The sequence below is a fragment of the Fukomys damarensis genome, unplaced genomic scaffold, assembly GCF_012274545.1.
Source record: "Fukomys damarensis isolate Sample0158 unplaced genomic scaffold, DMR_v1.0_HiC HiC_scaffold_18, whole genome shotgun sequence".
Taxonomy (NCBI): domain Eukaryota; kingdom Metazoa; phylum Chordata; class Mammalia; order Rodentia; family Bathyergidae; genus Fukomys; species Fukomys damarensis.
Genome location: NW_022900930.1, coordinates 105,511 through 124,566, shown reverse-complemented (window position 1 = coordinate 124,566; position 19,056 = coordinate 105,511). Strand labels below are relative to the sequence as shown.

The 19,056-nt window shown below is 43.5% G+C and overlaps 1 protein-coding gene across 2 annotated transcripts in view; it reads left to right on the top strand.

Annotated features, from left to right (window-relative positions):
- Pomk (protein O-mannose kinase) overlaps positions 1–3,026 on the top strand; it is an 11,867-nt gene extending 8,841 nt beyond the window's left edge. The window contains exons 2-3 of one of the 2 annotated variants that reach the window (XM_010622441.2): positions 136–273; positions 1,420–3,026. In XM_010622441.2, coding sequence (XP_010620743.1) covers positions 184–273; positions 1,420–2,190 — 861 coding nt within the window. In that variant the 5' untranslated portion in view covers positions 136–183 and the 3' untranslated portion in view covers positions 2,191–3,026. The remainder of the gene's footprint in view (positions 1–135; positions 274–1,419) is intronic. The other variant, XM_010622440.3, reaches the window with a different exon arrangement.
- Positions 3,027–19,056: the final 16,030 nt, after the last annotated feature.

Here is a 19,056-nt window from a genome sequence, read left to right as displayed (position 1 = left end):
TGTATTATACTGAGCAAATAACATACCATTGTTAATCCTGTCAAAATTTAACTATTCATCGTCTTTTTAGATTCTTATTTATGCTTTAATAAATAATGCCAGGTTTTTATTCCTAGAGCTTTATATCTTTTTCAGAGTAAATGTTAAATTCTTTCGATTAATGCCAAAGAATTGCTTTGCAAAATGGCTTCGGAAGGAAGGATGAAGGAAGGATGTCGCTCAGTGGGAGAGCACCTGCCTATCAAGCATGGAACCCCGGGTGAGAGGAGAAAGGTCAGGGCACAGCAGGGCAGAACGAAGGAAGATGGAAGGGAAGGAGGGAGGACGGGTAACAACAAAGACACCGCAGAAACAGGGATTTCTCACTTCAGAACCTGCTTTCTTTAAGCAAACAATCACAGGTTCTTTCCTTAATTACAGTGCTCCCTGCAAACCTGTTTTAGCTAATAAAAAAGTGGAAATTCAGCTGAGTGTGCTGGCACACACTTGTAGTCCTAGAAAGCAAGAAAGTTGAGGCAGGAAGGTGGCAAGTTCAAGCTCAGGCTGGGCAATTTAGCAATGTAGTGAGACCCTGTCTCAAAATTAAAAAATGGTCTGGAGATATAGGTCAACGTGAAGGCCCTGGGTTCAGTCCCAAGTACTGTGAAAAAAAGTATATGTACGTATGAGCAAGAGAGAGAAATAAATCCAAGAAGTAATGTGCAGTTTCTGTCCTACTCACTGTGTGCCTTGTGGACAATCCCAGTGTTTATGTAGTATTTCAGGTCTTGTTCATAGAGCAGTGTCACAGAACCTGGAACGTGTAAAAATGTTTTCCTCGCATAGAAACAATCCTGTGTGTGATTCATCGCGTTGGCATTTAGAGTCCGTGAGAATGAGTCACAGCGTTATAGGGATGGGCCAGGCCTCTCACTTGTTTCCCAGTCCTTACCCTCCATTTGGAAGCAGTCTCCCTCATGGGCCCGCATGCCCCACAATCCACGTCTAGGCTGCAAGTTCCACTCGCTCTGGGACCAGCTCCCCTGAGCTTCCAACTCATTCTCCATCTCCACATGAGAACCAGTCCTCTCTGCTCTCTTTTGCCCGGAAACTTTTGGTTTCGTTTTGGATTTTTTGCCTTGCTGTGTCATCAGGCTGCCCTTGAACTTGCTATGGCACCCGGGTTGTTGTGGACTCCCGGTCCTGCCTCTGGGCGTGGGCTGCCGGAGTGTTCCTCCCTCTGTGCCTGCTGCGTCGGTGGGCAGTCGCCCTGCGGATTGCTGCGTGTGCTCCTAAGTCTTTAGAGCCGGACTAGGCCTGGCTCTGTGATTGCTAGGACTGAGCCTTTGTCTTCTGCGTCACATTTGCCCCTGGGAAGACGGTTCGCTCTTCCTTGGTTTACTTCCGGTAAGAGTTTAGGTTTGATGGTCTTTGTTTCAGGTGTTTCTGTCAGAATGGAAAGAACGCAAAGTTGCTCTCTCACGCCTCACCAGTCTGAGGATGAAAGACGATTTTCTGCACGGACTACAGATGCTGAAATCTCTACAAAGCAAACATGTCGTCACATTGCTCGGCTACTGCGAGGAGGACCACACTCTTCTTACCGAGTATCACCCCTTAGGTTCCTTGAGCAACCTGGAAGAAGTACTGAGTCTTTCCAAGTACCGGCATGTGAACACATGGCAGCACAGGCTGCAGCTGGCCATGGATTACGTTGGCATCATTAACTACCTGCATCGCAGCCCCCTGGGCACTCTCGTCATGTGTGACTCGAATGACCTGCCCAAGACACTGTCACAGTACCTGCTGACAAGTAACTTCAGCATCGTGGCAAACGACTTGGATGCCTTGCCCTTAGTGAACCACAGCTTTGGGATGTTTGTGAAGTGTGGCCATAGGGAGCTTCACGGGGATTTTGTGGCTCCAGAGCAGTTGTGGCCCTATGGGGAGCACACGCCTTTCCACGATGACCTCATGCCCTCCTATGACGAGAAGATAGATATCTGGAAAATCCCAGATGTTTCTAGTTTTCTTCTGGGGCACACTGAAGGGAGTGATATGGTTCGATTCCATTTATTTGATATTCATAAAGCCTGTAAGAACCAGATTCCTGCAGAAAGACCCACTGCTCAAGATATTCTGGACACTTACCAGAAGGTTTTTAATTCACTTGGAGACACTGTGACATCCCAGACAAGAGAAATGCTGTAAAAATCAGTGCAGTCCTTGCAGGATGGGATTGAAGGACCAAATGAAGTCCTAGCAGTCTTGCTGTGATCGGGGAGGTTTTGCTCAGGCTTCCTGTTTCCTTTTGTTTTCCTCTCAGCCGTGGTTTGTACCCTGGGTCTACCTGCACATTTGAGTGCAGCCTGGGGCAGTTGCAAAGCAGGAGCAGATCAAGGCATATTTAATCTGGTTTTTCCTTTCTGAGGCCATTTTGCTTCCTGATAAAGATGCAAAGAAGCAGTAAATTTATCCATTATTGGAAGGAAGTAATGAAAATGTAGCTGTAAAGAGTCTTTACCTATCCTAAGAATTGATTTTCTAATAAGCTATTTAGAAATGTATATGAAGAAGTTGTTTTTGTTTGTTTAAAAACTTTTTAGTACATGTTTGCAGTACAAAATTATTACACTCATCATGAGGTATTGGGACCTACGCATAAGACATCTTTTTTTGGTACCAGGGATCTAACTCAGAAACTTGTGCTTGCAAACTGAGCTATAAGACAGCCCCATAAGACATCTTTTTATAATCCTTTCCTCTGCCTTCCTTCCCTCCCTCTCTTGGTTCCATTCCCATTTGCAAAAAGATATATCTCCCTATTTCCTATTATCTTTTATTCTGCTCTTTAATTTATTTATACTTTGAGTGTTCCATAGAAGAGAAACCACATATCTAAGCTATTGTGCCTGTTTCTCTTCACTTAGCATTATGCTGTCAAAGTACATGGACTTCCCTACAGAAGACTCAAGTTTACCCTTAATGGCAGAGTAGTACTTCACTGTGTACAGTGCCACATTTTCTTTGTCCATTCATCTGTCGTGTAGAAGGGTTCTTTTTCCCTACAGCCTCACCAGCATTTGTTATTTTATTTTCATTCTTTCTAGAGTAAGATGGACTCTCACTGTTTTAATTTACATTTATCCAGTGGCCAGTGATGTTGAACATTTTTTCATATGTTTATTGGCTATTTGTACTTCTGAGGAGTGTTTGTGTTTTGAGAGAGCCTCACTGTGTAATCCAGGCTGGCTGTGAACTCGCAGTTCTCCTGCCTTGGCCTCCTAAATGCTGGGATTATATGTGCTGCTGTGCCTGGCTGAGAGGACAGTTTTAAATGGCAGAGAAATTATTTCACTGGGCTTGGGTGGTGCTTTGATATTCCTATTCAGTTGGGTTTTCAGTGTCCACAGTTAATTTTGAACAGTTTTAGAACACTTTCTAGAAAGTGTCAAGGCTTTCCTCCTAAGTTGCATGATTGAATTGTTCAAATAGTTTTTTCCTGTGCCACTGTGGTCCTTACTTGTGGATATGAGGGGTGGAAGCTGTACACTGGGCGTCATTCACGAGGCACAAAGCTAGAGATCAAAGGCAAGGCTGCCAGTGGGGATGTTGGCCCTCCTGGGAGCCTGAGCAGTGTGGAACTGGCAGCGGGTCACTGAGGCATGTCCTGCCCATAGTCTTTGGTTTAGCAGGTCTCCAGGGGAGACTAGGAGTTTACTTTTCTGACTGGTTCCCATGGTATGGGTGCTCTGGTCTAGGGACGACTTTTGGAAAGCACTACCCTTAACTCAAGGAAGTGCCTGAGCAGTTGGAAAGGGCAGTATTATCAGTATTATTTACAGAATACCCTTGCTCAGGGTATCCTGTCAGTGTGAAACTCACAAGGCACTCCTTTCAGCTTCACTTTGTTACAAAAACTACCGTAACACAGTAGGGTTAAGGACAATAAGGGTTGGCAAGGATACGAAGCAACTGGAACCTTCAGAATGTTGTTTGTGGGAATGTAATGTGGCATAGCTGTCTGAGAAGACAGTCTGGCAGCTTCTCAAAAAGCTTGAAATTGACTTATCACATAATTCAGCAATTCTACCGCAAAGTATATATGCAAGAGGATAAAAAGCATATGTTCACACAAAAAATGTACGTCTGCATTGTCCGTGAATGTTCCTGGTACAATTATTCATAATAGACAAAAGGTAAAAACCAGCAGTGATGCAGGCCTGTAATCCAGGACTGTGGGGCTGAGGCACAGGGTCATGAGTTCCAGTTCAGCCTGGGCAACTTGGTGATTTAGCAAGACCCTTTCTCAAGGAAGGGCTGGGAATGATGTGGCTCATTGTGAAGGCCCTGAGGTCAACAGCAACAACAATGAAAAAAGCAAACCAAATGTCTTTCAGGTAATAAATAAGCAAATCATGGTTTAGGCGTACAGTGGAATGTTATTCAACCTTAGGAAGGAATGAAGTTCTGATGCAACATGGGTTAATTTTGACACACGGGAAGAAGTCACTCACAAATGACTATAGCGTTTCATTTATGTGAAATGTCCAGAATAGGAAAATTCATAGAAATAGAAAGATTAGTGTTGTAGTTACTCTCTCATTGCTGGGACAAAATATCTGACACCTAAAAGTTACAGAACAGATTTATTTTGGCTCACAGTTTGTAGAGGTTTCAGTCTGTAGTAGGCTGGCTCCAAGGCAGGGTGGCGTGGCAGCAGAGAAACAGTCCATGGTGGGGCAGCAGGAAGTAGCAGCCTTTCTGCTTTCCATTTTTCTCCATCCAGTCTACAAGCCCTTTGGTGCTTCTCACACCCAAGGTGCATCTTCTGTCTTCAGTAGATCACACCTAGAACTCTGCTAAACCGATCAATAGACTGATCCAGTATCACCCTTCATCCAGTCACTCCCAAAAGTCCCATCAGTGAGGGTATGAGGCTTTGGGAGTACATATGGATATGTCATAACAGTGCTTTCTGTGATGGAAATTGTTCCTGGGTGTGAGGTTTTTTGAGTCATTATGAGAACATTTTGAAATTGTATAGTGGTGATAGTTGTACAACTTTGAATATACTGAGTACCCCAAAGGGCAGCTTTTATGGTATGTGAATCATCTCAATAAAGCTGCTATTTAAAAACATCTGCCACAAGGCTGTGAATCCCTATGACCCTCTCACTTGATACAGACAGTTCTTGTGTGGAATTGATAATTTGTTATTCTATTCATGTTGTATTCTTATTTCAGGGTTTTTCTTAGCATTTGGAGTTTGTATTGGAGCAAAATTATCAGTTTTAAGTTATTTTGTTTTAAAATATAGTAAAAAAAAAAAAAGCTTTATACAGGGGGAAAGATGTGCGAAGAATGGCAGACCTTCATTATAATCTTAGCTCAGTGCTGTGCAGTCTCAGTCAAATCAATTGTCTAAAATGAGAAAGTTGAGGGGCTGGGGATTTAACTCAGTGGTTCTGGCACCTCTCTCACAAGCACAAGGACCAGAGTTGGATCCCCGGAAATAAATACATACATAAAATGAAAAAGTTGATTGTAAGAATTTTCATGTTTTGCTGTACCTCCTTAAGCTCTCACTGATGGTTTGTGATACCACTGCCTGGCACCAGACAGGATCCTTGCCTGTTGGGGTTCAGTTTGTTTGTGCTTAGGCATAATTCATTACCAACAGAACCGCAAAAAATATGAGAGAATCATTCTCACTAAAACCTCATTAGGGTATTCAGTGCTCATATGACTTACTGTGTCCCATTCTGAAATGTCATCAGAAGAAAGAGATAAGTGAGACATTGTCAAGGTGTTAGCAAATACCAGATCTCTTTGCCGACTTTATTCCAAGGGCTTAAAAAAAAAAATCACCACTCAGTGAGTTATAATGTACCTTCACATTTTCTCTTGTGATGCTATAAACCCTTGTGATTATTAATATTCAGCAGAGATTGAAACCTAGTAGTTCCCAAAATTAGATGCTGGTGAGGGAAAAGGGTGATTCCCACAACTGTCTACGATAAAAGTCCTTTACAGTGGTACTTCAGTTCACGAACTTAATTCTTTCTTCGATTCTGGTTGCAAACCAAATGAGATTCAATGGTGAGGTTCAATGTTGACTTTATGGGGAAATTTGATTCAGTTTGCAACCAGTTTGGTTTGCACACAGAATTATGGAAAGAATGAAGTTTGATAACCACTATATTATGTTTCCCTGTATTGTTGGAAAGCAGACACAGCTCATTTTCCATAATTACTATTCTCAGATGACTTTTGATTGCATAAGAATAATTTAAAATATGAAACCATATTTTTCAGTCTGTGTGCATGTGTGTGTGTGTCTGTGTGTGTGGTGCTGGGGATCAAACCTAGGGCTTCCCCATACTAAGCACAGACTGCCACAGAGCTACACCCTGTCATTTCTTTGTAATACTTTAAGGACAGACAGGATGAGAGAAATAATTTAAATTCTTAGGAAAGCTGTCGTTTGGAACAAAAACTCTTAAAGCAGTCAGCAGGAGAGTACTGATTCCAAGTTTAAAATTTTTACTCGTACTGTAGGAAATGGCCAAGATTTTGCTACCTGGAACTAATGCCTTTGGAAAGAAAATTAGGTTCATTCATTCCTAATTCCATGTGATTGATTCTGTGGCATTTCACATGAATAAGATATGATATTCATTTTTACTTCTTGAAAGCTAAGTAAATTTACTCATTACTCGGCAAACAATATCTTGCACCTATTACAGTATAGCACAATGTTTCCCACAGTTCTCTTTGTTTTTTTCTATCCCACATAGTCACTTTGTGGCCACAGGGTAGCAAGGTATCTAAAAAGCTCTGTTCAGAGGGCCTGGGGGTTTAGCTCAGTGGTGCTGCCACCTTGCAAGCGCAAGGTCCTGAGTTCAATCCCTGGTACTCACTCCCCCAAAAAATTCTGTTCAGAAATGTGGCTATATGCAGAGAGCTGAAGAGGACATTGTTTTCAAAGAACTCTGAAATTCACAGGGCACACGCTTGAATTTTTTTTCTTAAAAGGGAAAAAACCTATATATACATCTATTATGTATAAATTATAGACTTGACTCAGTAATGAAATCTCCCATCAAAGAAATGTCCAGGACCAGATGGCTTAATTGCCTAATTTTACCAAATATTCAAAGAACTACTACCTAATACCAATGCATCTTTTTTTTAAAATACCAATGCATCTTACATTTCTGTACTCCAAAACAATGAAGAGAGAATTCTTCCAGACTCATTCTTGGAAGCAAGCATTACCTTCATATGAAAACCAGACTAGGACACAACAAAAAACAAATCTGTCAGCCAATATCCTCAATCAACACATATGCAAAAATCTTAAAAATTCTAGAAATTGAAGAACAATTAAGATTATTTGTGACAATCAAATGAGATCCATCCTAGTGGTGTGATGATGGCTCAACATATGCAAGTTGAGTGTGATGCGTCATGTCAGTAGGATGAAGAGTAAGAATTATATGGTTGGGCCGGGGATTTAGCTCAGTGGTGCCGCCGCCTGCCTTGCAAGCACAAGGACCTGAATTTGATCTCCGGTATAAAAAAAAAGCCAAACTAAAACCAAAACCAAAAATATATCGTCGTCTTAGTAGAGAGAGAAAACAAACATCCCTTTATGAGGAAAAAAAAAATTAGGTTTAACGTACATACTGCTGGTCGTAGCAGTGCACACCTGTAATCCCAGTTTGAGGCCAGCCTGGGCCTTAGACCTTGTCTCAATATGAAAAGGGATAGAGTGGTACTCAGTGGTAGAATGCTCCTGGGTTTGATCCCCAGTGCTACAAGGGGGAAAGAAAAAGCAGTGTATATTAACATAATGAAGGCTATATATAACAAGCCAACAGCTAACATATTGAATGGGAAAAAGCTGAAATCTGTGTAAGATCTGGAGTGAGGCACTTTGCTTCTGTTTAACATATTACTGGGAGCCCTAGTGAAACAGGGAGGTGGCAAAGACTTGGGGAGAACGAACTGTGAAGCCTCTGCACAGGCACAGTGGGCTTACGTTCCATTTTCCAAGGTTTAGGTATCATTTTTTTGTTACTGGGCAGTTCCTTTAGAAATGGCTCACCAATTAAACATATTCCAGGTGCTTCTTGCCTCAAACAAAAAGTTGGATGAGACAAACCAAAAGCAGTGCCAAAAGTTTATTTGAAAAGTGAGGGGTAAGGGGAAAACAAGCTCTGCAGAGTAAATGGGGAAAGAGAGGAAAGGATAAAAGGAAAAATAAAAGTGCACTCTGGGAGTCACAGGGTGCCCTACTGTGAAGAGTCACCATTGTGGCCTCTGTCTTTATGTGCAGTCTACACCTCACGAGAACTGGTAGGATGTTCTACATATGGGGTCCTGGGAATTATTTGTTGTTGTTGTGGGACCTTGTAATTAACAGGTCCCACTCATTTCCCTAGCCAGCTTTGCCATACCTCACCTCCTATATCATTGCTAACAAGAGGCATAACAGCACTGTAAACGGTCAGTTCCAGTAAAACACAACTGTGAGATGTCACACACTGTGAGATGTCAAAGCCCAGGTGTTTAAGGACTTCTGAGGACATGACCCCACTGTCAGGGGCGTGTGCAGAACAGGATTCGGTTATGTAAGAATGACTTAGCATAGACAGCCACACATGCTCAGTGTGGCCTGCAAGGTCACTCAGGTGTCGCTTTTCAGTATGTGTGCTAAGAAGAGCTGAAAGAACAACGATGAGCAGTATGTCTGGCTCTGGCTTGCCTGATTCTGCTGCTTTCATGGATCTCGATACTGTGTGTTTTCTGGGGGAGCCTCACAGGATAAGTGAACCCCTCCTGGGTGCCAGCTGGGAGTCTTCGCCCTGACCACAATGTGTACAGAAAATATAGAGGACGAGCAGGGGACTATAAGCACATGAGAGGATTTCTCAGAGGGACCCTGGTCCATGGGGTGAGGGCGGGGTGGGGGTCTGGCAAAGGGGATTCTGCAGACAGGACAGGCAGCCAGGGAAGAGCCAAGCCAAAGCGGAAGCCAGGATGACTCAGCGAGGGACGCTGTGGCCAAGGCCAGGGCTCCGTGGCTCAATAAACAAAGTCCTCATTGGATGGGTGGGATTTTCCTGCACAGGAATATGATAAAACAAGGTGATAGAGAATCAGTACCACCTAGCCAGGGATTTAGTGATACCGTGCTTGCCTCCCAAGCACAAGGTCCTGAGTTTGATTCCCGGTACCAAAAAAGAGAGAGAGAGAGAGAGAATCGGTACCACCTAGCCTCTATTCATTCCCCTCTGAAGAGTGCCTTTGGGGCTGGGGATTTAACTCAGTGGTTCAGTGACCTGCCTTGCAAGCAAGGACCCAAGTTCAATCCCCGGTACCAAAAAAAAAAAAAAAAAAGTGCCTTTGTTCTGCTCATTTTAGAAAAGTTACAATGAGTGTGCTTGTAAAGTACACTTTCCTACAAATTTTTCTGCCTGTAATCCCATAAGCTGACCTCAACTTCACTGAGATATAATTGTTTTGTGCATAGAAACTCCTTGACAAAAGTTCCTGTGGCAGCCTGCTCTGGTCCCCTTCAGGGTTCAATCCTGGGGACTTTCTGCTTTTGCTTTACAATAAATGCTGCTTTCTGCTTTTACCCTACAATAAATACTTTTGCTCAATCCTCTTTTGATTTTCTGATTTGTAATTCTTTCTGGATTGAGAACCCTCCAGCCAGCCAGTAACACTAGCAATTAGGCAAGTGAAAGACATAAAGGCCACTCAAGTTGGAAAACAGGAATTCAGATTATCAGTTTGTATATGATTTGATTTTATATATAGAAAACTTCAAAGATACCCGAGAACCTCAAAGATGCCACCATTATAGTAATAAATTTGGCAAATTTATTGACTTTAAAATGTGTGTGTGGAAGGAGTAGTTAGGAAAATAGAAGCATAGAGAATACTTGGGAGGCTTAGGTAGGAAGGTCACAGTTTTGAGATCAGCCTGGTCAACCAAATAAGATCTTGCCTGAAAATATAATTTTTTAGAGGTTGGGGATTTAGTCAGTAGCTTAATCCCCAGCATCATGGAAAAAATACCTAAATGTTCTTTTTCAGAGTTTCAATAAATAGTATCAACATGTGAGACTAATTGATAAACTATAGAAATTTATTTCTCTGAAAAGACACTTTTTAGATGAAGAGGTAGAAACAGCAAATAAATATATGAAAAAATGTTCAACATCGCTTTCTGAAATGCAAATTAAAACACCGCTAAGATTCTATCTCACTCCAGAAAGAATGGCTATTATCAAGAAATTAACCAGTAACAAATGCTGGAGGGTCTGTGGAAAAAGGAAGCCTTCTCCACTGTTGGTATGAGTACAGACCGGTGCAACCACTGCAAATCAGTGTGGAGAGTTCCTCAAAACTCTAAAACTGGAGGTTTCATTTGACCCAGCTATTCCCCTTCTTGGTATCTTCCGAAAAGAATTAAAAACATCATACCACAGCAATACATGCACACCCATGTTTAGTGACACAGTTTGTAAATAGCTAAATCTTGGGAACAGTTCAAATGCCCACCAACTGGTGACTGCATGAAGAAGATGTGGATTTTTTTTGGTATCAAGAATTGAACTCAGAACCTTGTGATATGGGTTTTTGATACAATGGAGTACTATTTGGCCATAAAGAAGGATGTGCTTCAGACATTTATAGCTAAATGGATGGACCTGGAGACCACACTCTTAAATGAAATAAATCAGACACACACGTTTAAGTACTGCATTGTTTCTCTGGTGTGAGAAAACGAAAGTGGAAATAAGGACTAAAATATATGATAGATATCGGAAAATGGGAAGAATGTTCAGATGAGAAGTGGGAGGAGGAAGGGAGAAAGGTAGGAAGGGACAAGAAAAAAAGTGAAAATAGAAAAAAATGAAAAAGCTTTTGTACATAGGGAGGGGAAGGGGTTTGAGGGGAGGGAGGGAATGTGAAAAAAGGAAGCAGGATATATCATGTACAGGTGCAAAACTCCCCATGATGAGTGTTATCATTATGTATGCCTAAAGTGTACTAATAAATGTTTTGCTGTCAAAAATTAATAAAGAAATTTGTTTCTCATCACTGAAGATCAGGGGACCAGAAATTTCAGTGTCAAATGAGGGCCTCGTCTCTCCTTCCAAGATAGTGCCTTGCACTTACTGTCCTCACTTGGTGAAAGAATAAAGACAAAAATACAAGTAAAACATTGAACAAAAAATCTCAATCCTATTCACCTGGGAGGAGTCTTCATGATCAGATGACCTCACAAAGGCCTCGCCTATTAATATGGAGACCAGGAGGTAGATGCAATAGGTATCTAAAACGGAGACTTGAGGAACTGAGGTAGAACGCTGGGAAATTTGGAGCACAAGGGGAAGAAGCTCTCTGGAGTCTGCCCTGGGATACTAGAGGGCAGAGAAAGTTGGTTGTAAGTCATTGCTTCAGAGGGTAAGGACCTGGGTAAATTGAGACAATCCCTGGGAAGTTGGGACGCAAGGGAAGTCTGCTCCTCCTGATGTCAGAAGCCTAGCAAAAAGCAGAAACAGCGTTGTCTCACATTCTTGATTTATAAGGAAGTCTCGCTCTCCTATCAATAATATAAACAAGAGAGTGTTTCCATCTTGGACTCTAGTCCACCCTAGGTGGCCCCTCTTGAACACACTAAGTTACAGGAAATGTCTACTCAGTTTAAATTTGGAAAACAGCTACAATTCAAAGATAATTTATGGGCAGCTAAGGACTTTCTGTTCCACACAGGGCTGCAGCTCTTCCCCTCAGCAATAGTACCGTTTAAACTAGCCAAATGGAATAAATTGTGAACCTTCAACCCAGCCAATGAGGAAAAGGTCAGCTGCTTCTCCTGCTAGGGGTAAAAAGGCCAACTTCCTTTGTCCTGCATGCCTGCTACCTCATGCTTGCACCCTCCTGCAGGAGTAGAAAAACTTGACTTGTCAAGACCTCACACCCTGGGTTTGAGTGAATTCTTTCCAACACCGACGATTTAAGTCTTGGGGCTTATTTCCAGTGCTTTTCAGGCACCCACCAAAATAGCCCAGTGAACTTGGGCACCCCTTTGACACTGTCCCTTGGGGCCCCTCTCGCATCTGCTGATTGGTGACTCCTTGTACACAATCCTCTCTCAGCAGTCAAAAGATCCAAGTCCCATCTGTTTTGCAAAACCATTGCAGCCAAGGAGTCTGTCTAGTTCCGTAAAGTGAGAACAAAATTGGCTATTTCTTTGACACTATTATAGAGGCCTTGGGAGAGAGTGCGATATTTTGTTAGGGAAGTGATTAAACCTGCTATGCCAGTCCCCACAGCAGCAGTGATGCCCAGACCAACCAGCAGTGGATTTAAGGGTACGGCTCTATGCCACTGAACCTGAGCTCTGGTTTTCTGGGGCAGTAACTTTATTTGGGTATGTTAGTGTACAGTTGCCAGTCCAATTAATGGGAAGGTACGAGTAAGTGGCAGTTTCACAAAGGACAAACAAACAAACCAAACAAACCTGGCTTGGTAAACAGAATTGGTTGTGGATGTTAAAGAAGTGGGTGACTTTATTGCTTTCTCTTTCCCAAACACCCAGGGTACCAGCCAGAGCAGCACCTGTCAGGGGCTGAAAGGGTTTTTTATTGGGAAATTGGACTTGCACCTATTGGCCTGTCTTTCCATTGCAGGAAAAATTTTCCAGTGTCTATTAGCACCCATTGTGGGGAATGGTTCAAGGTAAGTAAAAGGAGGCAGTTTGAGAAAGAGGGAGGTTTAGAACAAGGAACCCATGAGTCTAGGGACATGTGTGGGCAGTGGTAGCCATTGTAGAACCCTAACTGTTTATTTAAGTGTTGTTATTACATCTTTGGGAGGACCAGAAGAACCGACAAGCTTAGGGAATGGAGTATCCTGAATAACCTGTAAACTGGCATTGTCGTGTGAGGCCAACAACAGTAATGTATGGTTATGTTGGTGGGGAGTAGATGTCTTAATGATATACGGATTGCCCTGAATGCAAATGGGGGCTTGGTAGGTCAGAGTATATCAGGGATTGCAGGGCCATGTATGGGCCTAGTGGTGTTTTCATATTTAGTATTGTTGGCAAAATAGGATTGGAGGAGTTGGGCTGCACATCCTACTTGTGGGTGTTTGGCAGTGATGGGGAAAGTAGCCACTGACATTTTGTTGAGTTGGAGTGGGCCCTTCGTTTCATACCGGGGGTGATGTGTGAGACTGGTAGGAGCCTAGACCTGGGGAGGAGTCCGGGCTGCTGTATAGCTGGCTGTAGACATGGAAATACAGAGCCAGCAGTCTTTGGCTAAGGACAGATTGTGTCAGTCCGGCAGGAATGGGTTAACTGCAACGCTTTGTAAAGGTAATTGGGAACAGCAGGGCAGTCAGTCAGCAGGGGTGCTATACCTGAGACTGGAGAGAGAAAAAAAAGAGGATAGGGAGGAGGAAGGGGAGGTTTACTTGTATGAGTGTGAGAAGTGGTCCCATCTCTGAGGCAAAAGGCAACTGAGTCAGAACCCTAAACAGAGGCTTTGCTGTCAGTTGTGGAATTGGAGGAGGCAAGAAGGAAAGAAAACAAATTGATCTGTCCGGGGGAAGAGTTACACAGAGTGCCCTGAAAACAGAGATCTTTTATCTAGTTAAGATAGGATTTGAAGGCCAGGATTTAGCTCAGTGGTGCCACCGCTAGCCTAACAAGTGCAAGGTCCTGAGTTCAATCCCTGGTACCAAAACAAACAAAACAAAACAACCCCCCCCCCAAAACCCAAACCTATCTCAAGATAAGATTTAAGTGACCAGTGATTTGGAACATTTTTTTATGTATCTACTTGCTGCTTTTACTTCTTTGTCTGAGAAATGTCTGTTCATTTCAGATACCCATTTTTGAATCCGATCTTTATATTTGGGGGGGGTGATTGTTTTGAGTTCTTTATATATTCTAGATAATAGTCCTTTGTCTGAGGAACAGCTGGTAAAATTTTTTTCCCACATTGTAGATTGTCTCTTAGTTCTGTTGATGGTTTCTTCGGCAGTGCAGAAGCTTTTTAATCACTGGTCTTTTGAGAGATGCAGATGAAAACAACACTGAGATTCCACCTCATCCCACAAAGAATGGCTGCTATCGAGAAATCAACCAAAAACAAATGGTGGGGTTGTGGGGAGACAGGAACCCTTCTTTATTGTTGGTGGGAGTGCAGACTGGTGCAACCACTATGGAAATCAATATGGAGATACCTCAAAGAGCTGGACTAGAGGTTCCATTTGACCCAGCCATCCCTCTGCTGCGTATCTTTCCAAAAGAATTAAAAGAATCATATCACAGTGATATATGTACACCTATGTGTATAGCAGCACAGTTTGTAATAGCTAAAACTTGGAAATAGCCCATTTGCCCATCAGTTGGAAACTGGATAAAGAAGATGTGGTTTTTCTATAAAATGGAATACTACTCAGCCATAAAGAATGAGAAAGTAGATTCCTTCATAGGGAAAATGGATACATATTGAAGATATACTCCTAAGTGAAATAAATGAGTCACACATGTAAATTCCAAATAGTTTGTCTGGTGTGAAAAACTATAATAGTAAACAAGATCCTAATGGGGTACCTGACAATGTGAAATAGAAAGAAAAGGGCTAAGGGTGTAGGGAAAGTGAGAAGGGTGGGGAAAGGAAATAAGGGAAAATAAAAAATGTGAGAAAATGAAAAATGCAAATAAAGTGTTTGTAAATGGGGAGGGGAGGAGGGGGTGAAGGGAGGGCAGGGACAAGGGGAAGAAATGAGAACCAAGACCTGTCATGTAAAGGTACAAGATCCTAATAATGAATGGAACTGTACTGTATACCTAAAATGTACCAATAAACTCAATTTAAAAAAAGATAGGATTTGAGGATGGAAATGTGAAGGTAAGACCATATACTATTAAAGCAGATTGAAGGCAGTAAATAAAATGACAAGACAAACGAAAGCAAGACATTTACGTAACCTCTGGAGTGTGTGTTAGCCCGATGGAAGTAGGGGAGATTATTTGTGATTTTTTAGAAGGAGGAGTTAGGCTTATTACCAGTTTTACCCAAGAACAGTGAATTTACTTTGGACTGACAGCCTTTGAGGTTCGGCTCTGGTCCTGGAGCCAGCAGGGGGCTTCCTGGGTGCTCCGAGACTGTGTGGAGCAGTCTTGCCGGCTACCAGGTACCCATCAGTCACTACTGTGAGGCTGAGGGTAGGGCTCCAGCTGCTGACTTGTGTTACCACTTTGAATGAGGAATGGGGAATGACTTGTCTAAGGGGTCTGAGGGGTCACCTCAGGTTAGTTCATAAAGGGGTTTTGTGAGTATTGCAAACCCTGGAATTCAGATACGGACATAGCCAATGATTCCAAAAAGGAAAGGAGCTGTTGTACCATGGTCGGGGTTGGAATCTGATGTAGGAGATGGTGCGTATGTGCGAGGTTACTGATGAGCAAATTTGGGCCTTAGAGGGAGAGACTCGATCTCCCCTCTTTAGTAAGTGTTGTAGGAGGAAGAGGATGTCTTCATGACAGGATTCTGAAGAAGGGCTTCAGAGGAGGACATTGTCTACATATGGTAATAAGCAGGAAGCAGTGGGCTGAAAGGAAAGGAGGCCACGGGCTAGGGCGGGGCTGAAGTAGTGAGTGCTAGCTAGAGAGCCTGGGGCAGGACTCTCCAGGTAAGCTGCTGTGATTGGGGGGTGTCTGGGTCTGTCCTGTGAAAGCAAAAGGGCTGCAAGTCACGGTGCAGAAAGGTGGTAAAGAAAGCATCTTTCAGGTCAGAGGACTGAGTAATGGGTGGTGGAGGGAATACAGGAGAGGAGAATATATGGTCTGGAACTATAGGATGAATGGACAATTTGGTTGATGGCTCAGAGATCTTGTACTAAGCAGTATGATTAATCGGACTATGGACAGTGAGGATGGGGATGTTGAATGGGAAGTTAGTGGGAATCAGGAGGTTATGTTTGAGAAGGCCAGTAATGATGGCGTTGTGCCCAGATCGTGATATCCCTAAAGACCACCAAGGAGTCGAGTCCGATGCAATCATACGAGGAGTTTATTGCAAGCTCGAGCCTGGACTCTCGGACCTCACCGATGCAGTGGTTCTGTACTGAGAGCGCCGAACCCCGTTGCAAACAGGCTTTTTATCAGCAAGGGAGCAGAACCTAGGGGCTTTCCGGACGGGTCAGTGCCTGATTGGTTAGCATTGTGTAAATGCAGGTGTGTTTCTATTCTATCGTCCAGGGCCGGATGTCCCTTCCTGTACTAACAAGTTTTTGCAGGATTAACAGAAAAGAACATCTGGTGACCACTTATGGGAAACAGTCCTGTGGGAAACAGTCCTGGGTTTTTCTGAGATCTGGGTTAAAAGGGCACTTTGGGATTTTTTTTTCAGTAACTGGGTAGTGGTCTGATCACAAAACGGAGTCAGTTTGGTCTCCACAATGGGTTTTAGTTCTTGGGGGGCTGGATCAGGTAGAGGGTATTGACACCGGACAGTGTAAGGGTGGTCCTTTTTTAGGGGGATGTTCAGGGTCAGGTGATGTTGAGGAACAGAAGGGAATGAGATGTCCCAAGTGCGTGGGTTGAGAAAGGGAAAGGTATGGGGTAGGAGGAGGGCATAGTGGTAAGTGCGAGAAGGGTGGGGAGCAGAGCCTGGAATAGCGAGGCTGGTGGAGAGTTTTGTTAAAAATATCTCATCCAAGGGTCAGGGATTTAGCTCAGTGGTTCTGCCGCCTGCTTCACAAGTGCAAGGTCTAAGTTCGATGCCCAGTACCAAGAAACAAAACAAAACAAAACAAAATCCAAGGAGCGGGATTGGACAGGTGGGAATGACTAGAAATGAATAAGTAAACATTTAGTTTCCCAACTGGCGTAAGAGCAGAGGGGTTTTGAGAGGCCTGGACACAGGGCCATCATTTCCCACAGTAGTAATTTGAGGCTAAAGTTAGCTGTCCTGAGAATGAGGAAAAGGAGGCATGGGTCTCCCTTGTGTTGATAAGAAATTAAACAGTCTCACCTTCCACTATAAGATTGATTTACCTGGAGTTTGGTGGCTGTGATGGGCCAAGGGGCATGTGAGACCTCCGAGGATGTCAGTCACCTGAGGTCCAAGGGTGCCTGAGCCCAGTGGGTGGCCCTGGGAGGGAATCCCTAGGATGGACCTCACCACCTCAGTACAGTCCTTCCAGCGAGGGCCTCCACATGTGGGGCGTGGCTTGGGAGGTAGTCCTGGCCCAGTGGCCAGTCTGGTGAGACTTGAACCAGGGGTCCCGTGGGAGTAGACCCCTTCTTTGGGTCCCTAGAGGTTTTATGTGGCCCCTGATTGATTTTCATCTCTCTTGGTTGGTTTCTTATGGTGGATGTAAGCAGTTGTTAGTCAGAAATATACTGCTGGCAAGTGGCCATATCACAATTATTGTAAAATTTTGAATGCTTGATTGATCAATTCCTGATGGGGGTCTGAGTGTCAGATTTATTTTTTTGGAGCTTTCTACAAATATCTGGGGGCAGATTGGGTAATAAAATGCATCTTTAAAATAAGCTGCTCTTCTGGACTGTCAGGGTTTAGAGCAGTCCTTTCTGAGAGTGCAGGCTAGGCCAGATTTTTAGCTCTTATTGGAGTCATTTCCTTTAATTTGTCCTAATTAATTGATTTGTGGGTTGTCTTTTTAGGCCCTCAACCAGGCAAGTTACCATGTAGTCTCAGCATTGTCTTGGGGAACACACTCGCCCCTGTGCAACACTATGATTGAAATTCTGTGTGGGCTTGGTCCAGGGAATGGCTGCTTGCTTCATCCTCTAAATTGGGCTCACACTTCCTGCTTTTGTTGGCATAGCGTTGAGCTAGGGACCACATCTGTTCTCACTCCTCTGGGAAGAGTGTAGAAGTGAGGAAGACTCTTAGGTCCTCCCAGGTTAAGTCATACAGTTGAGTGAGATATTGAAGTTCCTGAATGCATTTAGTGGGGTCTGTGAGGGAAGCAACTCAGGCACTGATTAATTTGAGAAAGGTCAGAGAGAGAAAAAGGGGCATGCACTTGGACTGTTTCCTCCACCCCACTACTTTCCAAAGCTGAAGCGAGGAGCAAAATAGAAACAAAGTTTTGGTACATAGGGTGGAGGAGGAGGAGGAAAGGTAGCTGATGGACGAGTTCTTAAGTTCAGCAGGGTCACAAGGCGCGGGGGGGGACAGCAGAGAGCAAAGAATGCCTGGACATGTGGGACCTCAGACCATTTTCCTAGCCAGTGGCGATAACTGTCTAGATCTTGTAGAATTAAGTGAAAAGTGTCATTTTGGAGCCAATGTGTAATTTATTGTGACCTAGGAGGAAAGGTAGCTGATGGACGAGTTCTTAAGTTCAGCAGGGTCACAAGGGGCGGGGGGGGGACAGCAGAGAGCAAAGAATGCCTGGACATGTGGGACCTCAGACCATTTTCCTAGCCAGTGGCGATAACTGTCTAGATCTTGTAGAATTAAGTGAAAAGTGTCATTTTGGAGCCAATGTGTAATTTTTATTGTGACCAGGCTGTACTGCAAAAGAAAATTAGGTATTTTGGCTTCAGGTTATTGTAGAGGTGAAGCAGCTTGAGATTCTTTAAAACACATGTAAAGGAGGAAGAGAGAGGAATAGAAGAGGAGTTGCCCGTGCTAGGATCTGGGATGGACAAAATAGAGGAGACAAGAAGAAGAGAGGATGTCTCCTGTCAGTTTCTTAAGACCAAACGGAGTGGGTGGGTGCCGAGTCAGGTGTCCCCGAAACGTGGCAACTGCCTAGGAGTCTGACTCCCAGGACGAGTGTGACCAGCACTAGGTCTGGGAGCACAAATCAAAAGTCAGCCCAGATAGACATCCAGGACGGAGGGAAAAGAGGTATTGAGGAGTCAGAGGGAGAAAGGAGGAAAAGGAGCCTACCTGACCTGAAGAGGAGATTCGGATTAGCAGCAGAGCCTTGATGGGGAAAGGCTGGAGATCTGATGTTTGACCTTCTTTTTTTTTTTTTTTTTTTTTTTTTTTT